General features: G+C 42.7%; 1 protein-coding gene across 1 annotated transcript in view; it reads right to left on the bottom strand.

Moving 5' to 3' along the window:
- Positions 1-200: 200 nt before the first annotated feature.
- LOC106675237 (alpha-2-macroglobulin) overlaps positions 201-13,028 on the bottom strand; it is a 35,452-nt gene continuing 22,624 nt past the window's right edge. Inside the window, exons 21-36 of the mRNA XM_076879292.1 lie at positions 12,420-12,541; positions 12,283-12,334; positions 11,976-12,059; positions 9,110-9,286; positions 8,784-8,859; positions 7,729-7,885; positions 7,076-7,150; positions 3,637-3,799; positions 3,379-3,566; positions 2,662-2,874; positions 1,102-1,223; positions 901-991; positions 746-814; positions 560-665; positions 370-414; positions 201-267 (exon numbers count right to left, since the gene is read on the bottom strand). Of these exons, the coding sequence (XP_076735407.1) occupies positions 377-414; positions 560-665; positions 746-814; positions 901-991; positions 1,102-1,223; positions 2,662-2,874; positions 3,379-3,566; positions 3,637-3,799; positions 7,076-7,150; positions 7,729-7,885; positions 8,784-8,859; positions 9,110-9,286; positions 11,976-12,059; positions 12,283-12,334; positions 12,420-12,541 (1,733 nt within the window). The 3' untranslated portion in view covers positions 201-267; positions 370-376. The remainder of the gene's footprint in view (positions 268-369; positions 415-559; positions 666-745; positions 815-900; positions 992-1,101; positions 1,224-2,661; positions 2,875-3,378; positions 3,567-3,636; positions 3,800-7,075; positions 7,151-7,728; positions 7,886-8,783; positions 8,860-9,109; positions 9,287-11,975; positions 12,060-12,282; positions 12,335-12,419; positions 12,542-13,028) is intronic.

Genomic DNA, 13,028 nt, shown 5'->3' with positions numbered 1-13,028 from the left:
CTTGTTGCCCACTTGTTGCCCACTTGCACCTTTTTGTTTTTGTCTAAACCTGCACAAAGACAGAAATGTGGCATGAGGCCAGTCTCAGCGGTGCATTCACAGCACTATATTTTCCATTCTGCCGATTATTAATAATGAAGCCTGTTATTAAAGAAGCACTAATAATACTGGAGCTGTTAACACACACGCTTACACACATGTGAGCAGAAAAAGTATCTTTATTCAAATGCAGGTTTAAACCTCAGGACCAGCCACAGCTTCTTCAAACTGTGAGACGAAGAATACAAGTTAGTAAAAGCTCAAAGTTCTTTTCATTGATGCTGTGAACATGAACGTGTGTGAAAGGTGTGTGTTGTTACAGCTTCGTACCTGCAGCTCACGAGACAAACATGTATTGGGTCTCAGCCTGGTCACCTGACAGAAACATGGTAGAAAAACATGAATGTGTCATTTCTCTGAGTCACTGATGGAAACATCAGCTTGTATGAACTGTTCAGTCTGATGGATCCTCTGAAGTGTGTCAGTGTGCTGTTGGAGTAAAGCTTAGTTAGACTTGGACCTGGTTGGTAGTAGTCATAGATCTTGACCACGGCTGGCTTCAGGTTGTCCACTGGGAGCTCCTGGATGATCTCTAAGCTGTGGTTGATGGGTGTGTCCTTTGATAACTGGACGAGACAGAAACAATCGCAGACACAGTTTGTCCCAAAGATCATCATCTGGTGTCCCCACGGTGACTTTCACTTACCTCCTCTATGTACACCAGAACGTGATCCTCCTTTTGCTCAACACGACTCACCAGGAGGCCACGTTTGAGCTGTGAGGAGATGACATCATTTTATTATTATCCTCACAATTATCACATGAGATGCACTCGTTGGTAGAATCTGTCCAATTACTCACACTCTTCAAAGACTCGGGGTCTGGGGAAAATCCAGAGAGCATTTTGATGTCCAGGATCACCATGTTTGTAGTTTCCTCCTTTCCACTGTACCTGTGTTTGAACAGTGTGATTATACTGACCTGTGTGCACACTTGCTTTTCATCTACCAGCAGTTCCTCCACACAGGTAAAGAGCGCTCCTCTCACCTGTCACATACTTACAGTGATTGTATTTGCACAGTGAATTTGGGTCTAGCAGATTCACTGGTGTTGACCTCTAGATGGACTTTCACACTGAGAGTGGTGACATCAGCAGGTGTTGGGATGTTGTAGGTGGCAGAAATCTGGGAAACACACTTGGGTCACGTGTGGAACAGAACTAATCACACCTCAATGCACCCTGCTGTCACTGTTCTACACCATGACACATATTAGCACACATACTTTTATAGTCATACCTATATGTCAATATTCATCTTAATATGAGTATCTCTGTTATATCTACACTCATTTTATACGAGTGCTTGATGTTTGCTGTATATTTGCTGCTATGACAACTCAGTTTCCCTCTGGGATAAATAGTTTCCCTGATTCTTCAGAAGTTTTCTATCTTCAGAAGTTTTCTGATGACTCTGCGGTGGTTGGATGCATCAGCAGGGATGATGAGACAGAGTACCGGGCTGTGGTCGACTCCTTTGTCACGTGGTGTGAGCAGAATCATCTGCAGCTCAACGTGGCAAAGACCAAGGAACTGATCGTGGACTTCAGGAAGACCAGGAAACACTTGACCCCTGTTTCAATCCAGGGGGTCAGTGTTGACATTGTGGAGGACTATAAATACCTTGGAGTACACATTGACAATAAACTGGACTGGGCTAAAAACACCACAGCACTTTACAGGAAGGGCCAGAGTCGTCTCTATTTTTTGAGGCGACTGAGGTCCTTCAACATCTGCCAGAAAATGCTGAGGATTTTCTATGAGTCTGTGGTGGCCAGTGCGATCCTCTATGCTGTTGCATGCTGGGGGAGCAGGCTGAGGGTCGCAGATGCCAACAGACTTAATAAACTGATCCGTAAGGCCAGCAATGTTGTGGGGATGGAGCTGGACTCCCTCAAGGTGGTGTTGGAGAGGCGGATGCTGTCCAAGATAAAGACAATGTTGGATAACACCTCCCACCCACTCCATGACATGCTGGTCAGTCACAGGAGCTCGTTCAGTGAGAGACTGAGATTACCGAAAAGCACCACTGAACGACACAGGAAATCATTCCTGCCTGTGGCCATCTCCCTGTACAACGCATCCACTTAACACACTGTTTGCTGCTACAACTACACATGTTTCTTTTCCAAATATTTATTTATAAGTGACTTATGTATGTATGTATGTATATATATGTATATATTGTACTATTCTTAGTTAGCGTATTGTCTGTCTTGTCTTAATGTTGGTTTAAAATGGAGCACTGTAACAAAAAATAATTTCCCCCAGGGATCAATAAAGTATTCTGATTCTGATTCTGATTCTGATTCTGATTCTGATTCAGACAGAAAGTTAATTTATTTTTGCTCAGTTCTCCAGTTTAGTTTAAAATAGCATTGTACTCTCTACAGTTATTACTGCCAGGTCTAATGTCTTTATTGTGTATGACAATACATGTGCAAGATGAGCTTTATTACATGTGAAAATGCTAATGCTCTCTGAAGTTGTATAAGGAAAAAGAAAAAGAAGAAACCCTTTCTCTGACATCAACCAGGAGCTTCTCACGTGATGCTGTCACTGACCTGCACTGAAGCACATGCAGTGCCCTTCACCTCCAGCCTGTATTTTCCTGACACGTCCTGCAGCGCCTCCTCCTGGTAGAGCAGTTTGTTGCCCTGATTTACATCAAACGTCAGCTGACTGCTGGGAGCCTGAACTGTCACTGTGCTCCAACCTTCAGCGCTGAACACCAGAGTGGAGTAGAGAGCCAGAGCCTGAAGAGCCACCACCGTGTCCTACAGGATGGATTCATTGTGGTTAACACACACAGCATGTGTCTCCATATTTCATGGGCTTAAGTGGAATAGACATTAAGTTAAAACGGCCTGTGTCACTTTGAGACCCTCTCACAAAAGAGATCCTTAATCTCAAGTTTTCCAAAGTTCACTTCCTGGTTAAATAAACGTTAAACAGGTTAAAATATCTTTAACTGAGAATTATCAAAGTATAGAAATTACAGGTATAAACTCGCAGGTGATCTGTTATTTACAGGCTGTTACGTGTAGTTGGTGTACAGAAGTCTGAGGTAACATTGCTATTCTGTAAAAACAATGAATTTTTAGACAAAACTTAAATGTCATATTCTAACTAAAGAATAAAAACCTCTCTGCCTGGCTAAAACAAATCTGTTTTACATATCTGATAGAAAACTGAAAGCTTCAGTATTATTTCTTTTGTCCCTAATTTTGTCTAAGACTGTACTCAAAGATGAGCTTCATGCTGTTCGGGTGGTGTCGTACCTGAGTGGAGGAGAAGCCTCCGTAATAGTTCTGCTGCCCAGTCAGCCACCTGATAATACCAGAGGCATATCCCAGATCCTCAGCAGTCGGGGAGGCGCTGAGTTTGGCCAACAGCACATAAGAACTGATCTCCACTGACAGGGAGGCTGATGTTTCTGCTGCTGTCTGAGACCAGTAGAGGAAACCTCCTACAAACACAATAACAGTCACAGTGATGCTAATGAAGCCTGAATGATGTCCTGCTAAAGGATGACTCACCTTCCCTCACTGCAACTGTGTCTAAGTGCTGCAGAAGGTGAGCTCGGGTCTCCACGTCTCCTGCCAGAGTGAACACATAGGCCAGCAGAGCTGTAGTGTAGGTGTTGCTCAGGTCACTGAGAGACTCCTTGAGACAAGCCAGGCTCTTGTTCATCACAGGATCCTTTAAAAGATCAAAACAAAGAACTTTAATGGACAAACAGAAATCTTAATTCATTAAACCCAGTGTGAGAAGAATAGGAGGCAGAGTTCCTGATTCAGTCACTCAAAACATCAGCGTGATAATAGAAAACACAGCAATTAGAGGAAAGTACAGATCAAGCAAAGACTGGAGCAATCTTCTAGTAGTATTTACAATATAAAGAACATATTGAAAAAACACTGTACAGGTTGGGTGGTGATACCAGTTCTTGCTGGTGAGAGTTCAGGTATGTGGATGACACCTGGGTGAAAATCAATTCTCAGGACGTTCCACAATTCACAGATCACATTAACTCAGTGGAACGACACATCAAATTCACCAGGGAGGATATGAAAAGTGTCAGGTTAGTCTTCTTAGACTGTGAGATTTCCATCAGGAATGGGGGACATTTAAAAGCTGATGTGTACCGTAAACCTAAGCTCCAGCCGATCCAGGAGAGACGGACAACCGCTGCCTAAGTGAAAACCTGTAGTGATCCCGTATGTGTCAGAAGTATCGGAGCAGCTGAGGCACATTTTTTTCTAAACACTGTGTCTCTGTGGCTTTTAAACCCCAAAAGACGCTGCGCCAAAAATTGGTCCACCCCGACACAAACAGAGTACCATAGTGTACGGTGTTAAGTTCCAGGAGGATTGCCAGGATCTATACATCGGGGAAATCGAACCACCTCTTGCTAAGTGGATAGCACAACACAGAAGAGCCACCTCGTCAGGCCAGGACTCTGCAGTCTATTCACACCTACAGGCCAGTGGACACTCTTTCAATGATGAGGATGTAACATCCTGGACAGGGAGGAACGCTGGTTTGAGTGTAGGGTCAAGGAGGCCATTTACGTGAAAAAGGAAAGACCATCTCTGAATCGAGGAGGGGGCATAAGGGTACATCTGTCACCATCTTACAATGCTGTGATTGCAGCCATTCCCCAACTCTCTGTGAATGGTACTGATGGCCATTGATCAGTGGTCTTTGATCAGTGGGTTTTGGTCAGTGGTTGTTGATCAATGGTCATGAGAATTTGCATAATTATGATTAAGGAAGTGACCTCCCAGCCCATTGTTCCTTCAGTGGGCTAGTTTCAGTCATTATGCAAATGTAATGTATGCAAATGTACATGAATAGGATGAGGGACCTATGGAATACCCAGCACCCACACTGACAGCGAAACAACTAATAGCTCAGTGTTCCAACATTCGAAAGAAGGGTATTGCTCTCACAGCTAGAGATTGACGAGGTGCAACACAAATGCTACGGCAAGGGGGAGCCAGGACGACAGGTCAGGGGGGGAGATGTCATCACCTCCACCCGAGATTTGTACCAAGCCCCAAGTGCTATAGTGCAAGAGGAAGTGACCTGAAAGATAGGATCATGGCAAAACTTGAAAACTGGATTCCCCGTAGCTGGTTACCAAGATGTGAAGATCTGCTAGATGATGTAAATGCGATACATACAGCCACGATTATCGAGACTAACAAGCTGATCTACAGTACAGCAGCAGTGATCAGAGAGATGCTTGGCTACAGGTTGAACAGCCACAAGGAGAAGGAGACTAGAGGCTAAGATCAAGGAGGGAGGTTAGCCAACTATCGGAGCTGCAGAAAGGTGTGACAAAGACGGTGCCCAAGAAGAAGTATAGCAAGCTGTCCATGGAAACTGCCAAGCAACGACTAACAGCCTTGGCCAGCACCTTGCCTTACACTAGTATGGCTCACGTCTACTGGTGGAAGAAGCTGACTGCACTCCATGAGCGTCTGGCAGCATAAATTAACCAGCTGTTAGGTGACGAGAGACACCCAGAATGGCTAACTGTAGGCCGGAGAGTCCTGAAGGGATCGGTCCCATCCAACTAGGCCAGACAGTCTTGGAGGGATCGATCCCATCGGTCCCATCCAACTACTGACCAATAACCTGCCTCAGTACCACATGGAAGCTCCTGTCAGGCATCATAGTGGCTAAGATGAACAGACACATGTTCCTGTGCCCCACTCATTGGCAAGAATACTAGAGGTGCAAAACACCAGCTACTGGTAACAATCAGCCGAGACTGCCTGGATTGATTACAAGAGGGTCTATGACTTAATGCCCCACAGCTGGATCCTGGAATGCCTAGACCTGTACAAGATCAACAGGACTTTAAGAGCCTTCATCAAGAACTCAATGGGGATGTGGCATACAACACTAGAGGCCAACTTCAAGCCCATAGCACAATCATCATCTATGAAGGAGATGCTCTGTCCCTACGGATACTGACAGAATAGAGCAGTTGTCAGCCATCTCCTGTACGTGGATGACATCAAGCTGTATGCAAAGAGTGAACGAGACATCGATTCACTGATCCACACCACCAGGATATAAAGCAATGACATTGGAACTTTTTGGACTGGAGAAATGTAGTCGGATGATAACAAAGAGTCAGAACTGAGGGAATCGAACTACCAGAAGGCAAAATTGCAGACATAGAGGACAGCTACAAGTTCTCCAACAAGCAAATAGGAACCCCAAAGAGGCTGCTGGGAAAGCTGCTACAACCAAGTACCTGCAGAGGGTCAGGCAAATCCTGAGGAGTCAGCTGAATGTTAGGACAGGATCCGGCCTATCAAAACTTACGCCCTGCCCATCATCAGGTACCCTGCTGGGATAATAAACTGGCAAAAGGAGGAGATAGAAGCCACTGACATCAATACAAGAAAGTTCCTAACCATGCATGGAGGGTTTCACCCCAAGTCCAGCATGCTAAATGGAGGGAAGGAGGCCAGGGACTGGTGAGTGTCAGCACCACATTCCAAGATGAAACAACGAATATTCACGAGTACGAGGAAGATGGCCCCAACTGACCGCGTGCTCAGTGAATACCTCAGGCAGCAGAAACCCAAGAAAGAGGAGGAAGGCGAGGAAACATCATGGAAGGACAGGCCCTGCACGGTATGTTACCACCGGCAGATAGAGGAAGTAGATGATACCCAGAAATCCTACCAGTGGCTGGAAAAAGCTGGACTGAAAGACAGCACGGAAGCACTAATCATGGCAGCACAGGAACAAGCTCTGAGTACAAGATCCATAGAGGCTGGGGTCTATCACACCAGGCAAGACCCCAGGTGCAGGCTGTGTAAAGATGCTGAGACAATCCAGCACATACCAGCAGGGTGCTAGACTGCTGGTTAAACCTAACTCCATGGCTCAGCAGCTCAAACTCTACTCCTTTTTTTGTTGAATACCTTGATATTCTTTGAGTCTACTCACATGTTGGGATGTATTCATTTCCAAGAAGGCAGCAGTAACGTATGCACTGAGAGTCACTTCATCAGATACACCACCCTGTCAACAGAAGACATCATAGACACTTTATCATCAATGCACCAACATTCAGGGATATGAAGTCATGAAAATGATTTTCAGCTGCATGTGGTTTTAGTATCATCAATGTCTTGATGCATGTTCAAACATCCAGCTAAAGAGATGAACGGGAAGTTGATTTTGTTCATCTGGACATTGTATTTCCAGTGAGATGGATGTTTCTTCACTTCGGGTTTCCCCAACCTTATAAACAGTTAGTGTAGTCATCTAGTAATCAGAAGGTTGGTGGTTTGATTCCCAGCTGCTCCAGCCTGCATGCCAAATATTTGTGGGCAAGATACTAATCCTAAGTTGGTCTCTAGTGCATACTTTGTATTTTGTATAAATATGTGTGAATGCTACAAAGAAAGCAGTGCTGGTGTGAATGGAACAAGATGAATGGAAATTATTTCTTAAATAAAATAATAGAATATACTGATGTGAGCTATTACAGTATTTAGTACAGTGTTTTCCATGTATGCATGACATTATTAATAAAATTTGTTAAATCCAGACTGGAGGCTGTTTCCACAGTCTAACAGCGAAGAACTGCAGGTTACCTTCATTCCGTTGTTGAAGAGTTTCCCAGACTTTTCAAAACAGCCATTTTCTTGTTGTTTATGTTGCAGCCAGGTCTTAGACTCTTCGATCTTTCTGGGATCAATAAAGATGAAAGACTGAGCTTTGGCAAAACTTCTTACCACAAACGCAGTCAGCCTGACAGAAAGAAAACAACACTTACACGTCTTACACGTCTTATGTTTGGCTGTGAGGTCACATTAAGAGAAAGAAATACTGATCATTTTGAAAATAAAGTTGAAATTTCAAGGTTAAATTTGAAAATGTATTTTGAGACAAAAGCAGAAATGTGGATATCACAGTTGTTTCAGGACAAACTGCCACGGTTGCTTTCCCCTCTGAATTAGTGAAATCGTACTTCAGACTCAGTTTTAGTAACAGGGAAGGAACTGATGTCATTGTAGCAATAAAAACAGCGTGGCAGTAAGTACAAGTACACTGAAAAGCAGAAAGTGGTGCAGAAAGCTGCATGTGGTTAGATTTGTATACAAGGAAATGGCTGCTAATGTACAGATGCAAGGATGCCGATGGTTCCACGCTAGTGGAATAAAGAGGATCTATGCTGTATCACAAGACCACTGATTTATTTCACTACATCTACTCAAGGCATTTTATACAGGGTATAGCAGTTGTTTGAAACAACAATCATTTCAACTGTTTTCTTAGATTTGAATTTGACTTTTTTCACAAAACAGTATTAAGACTTTATTATTGAAATAGTATTTAGACTTTTTCTTAAAGTAAAATAACTTTAAGCTTTAAAATTTGACTTTATTCTAATAATGATCAATAACATTGTTATGTGGCTCTAATGCTCCTTCCTACCTACTAAATTACACAGTATTAACCAAAAGGTATTGTTAATGTTGGCTTAGTCAAAGGATTAAATGGAGAATTATTTTAAGTATTAGAGGTAGACATGTTTATGTTATTAATGGGTAGTCAAACTTCAAGAAACGTCTTCTGTTTGGTGGGACATTTAAAAACCAGTGTAACCTCTCTGGTTTGTGACATGTTTGATCAGTGATGTTCTCACCAAGTGTTTCCTGGTCCTGTTCCAAATGTGGTGTAAGCACCGTCAGCACTTTTGTAGTTGAGCTGTCTTTGGTATCCTGTAACAACAGGGACACCATGATCGAGACATTGTTGCTATGGTGATGATTGGACTCCATTTGTTTATGGATCTGCATGTGTACATCGAGATTTGGGAAATTCAATGACTCTTGCTGACAGATGAGGAAAATGACACATTTGACCAGAAACTGCGGCTAATGTTCTGCCTCCTGTCGGCTTGTTTCTTGAACCGTGTGTGTTGAAGTGATTCAAATGATTTCCTTCTTAGAGGAAACAATAAAAACTTGCCACTGGTGAGGAAGTTAGTAGCTTTTTCCATGATGGCTGCGGTGAGCTGCTGTGTGCCTTTCAGGTAGTGGAGGATGTAGATGTTGGGGGCCAGGAGAGCCATGTTCTGCTCCCCACATCCATACGGCATCTGCAGCAATCCATCCAGGTTCTTCAGAGCCCGGCCGAGGATGTCACCTGATCAAAAACACTGATTCACTAAAACTAACAAAACTAGTGTAAAACAACTTTGTATTATTGGGCAGAGATAACCTGAATACTTCAATGTGCAATTTTAAATGATGATTTCATTTAGTGAGCGAAAAAACATCCAAACTGAAAATCGTAGATTGACTGTGATTAACCAAATATTTCTGGGAAGACTGAGTTTCATTTCACCAACCAGACCCAGGCCTGATTAAGGCCAGACCTGCTGGATCAAGAAATCACTCAAGTACAATCTGTTTGATAAAAGGGAAGCAGGCTAAAAGACGTCAAAAACAAACACGTCGTTGCCATGACCAAAAGAAATTCCAAAATAGGCGAGAAGTCTTGAGATCTATCAGTTTGGACAGGGTTAAAAAACAATTTCTACAGCTTTGGAGCGCCAGTGCACCATGTTGGAACCCATTATCCACCAACTGAGAAAACTAGAAAAGATGTGGCCGAAATTACCCCATCGCACATCGACGACTCACCGAAAAAGTCAAGCGAATCCCAACAACACCCAGAACTGAAGGCCTTGCCTTCCTCTGTAAAGGTCAGAGTTTACGATTCAACAATACAAAGGAGACGGGGCAAAAACAGCATTCATGGACAAAACCACTGCTGACCAAGAAGAACACAAAAGCTTATCTCACATTTGTCAAAAAAACATCTCCATGCTCCACAAGATATTTGGGAGAATATTTTGTGGACTGAAGAGAAAAAGTTTTGACTTTTGTTGCATTTGGCTTAAAAGTGACGCATCATTTCATAGAAAGAACATCATACCAACAGCGGTGGTAGCAGTGTGATGCTCTGGGGCTGTGTGGCGTAGCTTTGTCTGCGGCTCAGCTGCAGGGGAGGGGTGGGGCATTGGGTTCAGGCGGTTAGCGACGGAGGAGTCTGGTTAAGGCAGCTGGTGCCCAGTGTTAAATCATGCCTCTGCCGTTTCAGTAGCTCGCCACGACCTGGAGGGAAGAACTCTCTACCAGGAGAATGTCCAGCTATCAGTTTGTGCCTTAAATCTAAAACTTGGGCATTTAACCTTCTGGGGTCAGGGTATAATTGGCCGTTTTTGACTACTTTTGATTTTACCTCTATAGCTCACCTTTAAAAACTGTTTATCTTGCCTTGTTTGGTATCGTTACTTTCAGCACAGCTTTAAATATCTGAAATTTGAGTTATTTTTTCATTTTGGTATACTATATTAGCACAATTGATCTAAATTCAGACAAAAATGTCAAAATCCGAGTAGAAAAAGTTAAATTTTTTACTGTAAAACCCACAAACATGTTTAATGAATCATTTTCATAACTTGAAATGCAAATAGAAAGAATAAAATTATGCACAAATTTTGCAAACAACAAAGTTATATGGTACTATTTACCTAAAAATGCAGCCCAGGCCTCAGGCGTTTTTACATAACCATTTAAATCTATTTACAGAACAATCAGGTGTACTGCATCAAATAAGAAGGCACACAAATGATTTGTGTTCAGTATAAGACAGAGGAGAACAGCACAGGCCTAAACCAGGTCTGACAGCAGGAGGAGCATCAGTCCAGTTTTCCATGTGGGAACAGCGTTTACACTGGAATCTGCCTTTGACGGCGTTTTTGGAGCAAATGTGACATTCAGCAGTATAACTGACACACAATACAACACAATAACTACACAACACACTAACTACAGCCTCCAAACACGCTAAACGTCACTAATGTGTGACATATGAAAACTCGCTCTCTCTCTCTTTTGCTCGCTTTCCGTCACTACTAAAAATGCCGTTCTCCTTAAATAACCAAGCGTCACATGTTGCCATATCATTTTTTGATTGGCTGACATGGTAAACTCTAACACCAATAGGGAAGGAGTGTTTTTTATTTTTATTTTTTCACGCGCAAGCAGAGAGTGTTTGCTAGCGCTGTCTGTAGAAAACGCCGTTTTTACCGTTCTTCCTGCTGTAAACGCCGCTGTTTTGTTCAGAAAAAAACTTTATGTGTATTTTTTATCATAACTCTGGTTTAACGTGGTCCATCGACACAATTCAAGAACTGATATATAGTCTGAAGTCCGTTACTTTCGACCAACAAAACAACCTGAAGAGTCGGTTGGGAGCTGAAAGTCCTGGCTCTTTTTAATGCGCCGAGCCGAAAGAGCCGTTTCTCCAACAAGAGAAAGAAATCCCCTCACTATCTTGTAGCTGTGTTGTCTTAAATTGGTCATGTGATTTTGACGTGTCGGCGCATACGTCGACCCCAGAGGGTTAAGATGGAAAATGATCCAGGACACCAGAAAGTGGTCGAGTCAAAATCTGGACTTAAATCCTACTGACATGATTCTGCATGACCAGAACGATTGCGCTGGAAAACCCTCTGGTGTGACTGGGCCAAAACTCAGCGTTTCAAACAACACTTATGACTAAAGCTAGACTGCAGTTCTTCCTGCACAGAATGGCACAAACAGCCTTTTTGGGGTCCATTTCTTTTTCACACAAGGCCAGGAAGACGTGGGTCTATCTATAAATGAAATCATCTTTTAAAAGCTGAATACGGTTTTTACTTTTACTTGAACATGACGTCTCTTTTATTTTCTGTTGTTTTCGTAATTTGCCTTTTTAACAAAGCTTTAACCTGCCATATTTTTATTTGGCTGAATCAAAATTGAGATGAAATCATGAGGTTTACCCAGGACTGATACAGAAGTGCGGGCAGATCCTTCTATCACATTCTCAGGCAGATGTATCTCTGCTTCCTCCGTCAGCGGGCTTCCTGTGTACAGACACAACAAACGTCCAATCAGGAAGTCACGACTACAACAGTTACTGTCCAAAGTCACCAGGTGGCCTGATCTTCAGCACATATCGTTACATTTTGTGAAAGTAAAAGATGAAAATTTGGCACATTTTATGTACACAGTGCACTCCACTGCTAACTTTGAGCATTTAGGTCATTTCTTTATTTAAACTTTGTAACTGATGGAAATCATACCGACCTTTTGGACAAAGAAGCCAGTTGTATGTCTTTGTCGTCTCAGTTCCCTCGGCCTGAAGAAAAGTATCTTTAAAATGAGTAATAATTTAAATTTTATGAGTAAAAATGTTTTTCTCGTCTCGTATTTATGACACTGACCTTCACTATGAGAGATTTGGTGACCACGTCGATGCGACCTCTGTCTGGTACGCTCACAACCTCATTATCGCATGACACATGAGACGCTACGGCCTCAGCAGACACAGTCACATTCACAGCCCCTAAAAGCAGCAGCACAGGTCACCTTCTTCGTCTCTCCATTAAAATAAAGGTTACCGAGGTTATTTTACAGATTTTGTAGAAACTAGAAGGAAATGTGTTGGGACAAAAGGAGGCGGTTAACTGTGATCACACTAGATCTAAATCTAGATTTAATGTTGGTTCTAAATCGAAGGTAAGATCAATTACAATTGGAAATTTTACTGCATCAGGCATGAAAAACATGAGCTGAAAAAAACAGTCCAAAATGATGTCAGGGTTGCTGCTGAGTCCTGCTGGAGGCCAAAGTACTGCAAATCATAAGATCCATTTAAGATTAAGAAGAAATCATTTGCATGGCAATGCAACTGCAAACAGTCTGTTCTAATGATACTGACCAAGGGAAGCATGCATAATGAATTGAAAGGAAGGTTTCAAAATGACTTGTAATTGGCTAAGACAGCTGCATTAAGTAAAGCATGAGGATGGAGGCAGCTGCTGCCCTCAGAC

The sequence above is a fragment of the Maylandia zebra genome, linkage group LG3 (genome assembly GCF_041146795.1).
Source record: "Maylandia zebra isolate NMK-2024a linkage group LG3, Mzebra_GT3a, whole genome shotgun sequence".
NCBI lineage: Eukaryota > Metazoa > Chordata > Actinopteri > Cichliformes > Cichlidae > Maylandia > Maylandia zebra.
Note: the sequence above shows the minus strand (reverse complement) of the source record. Positions and strands in the feature narration are given on the sequence as shown.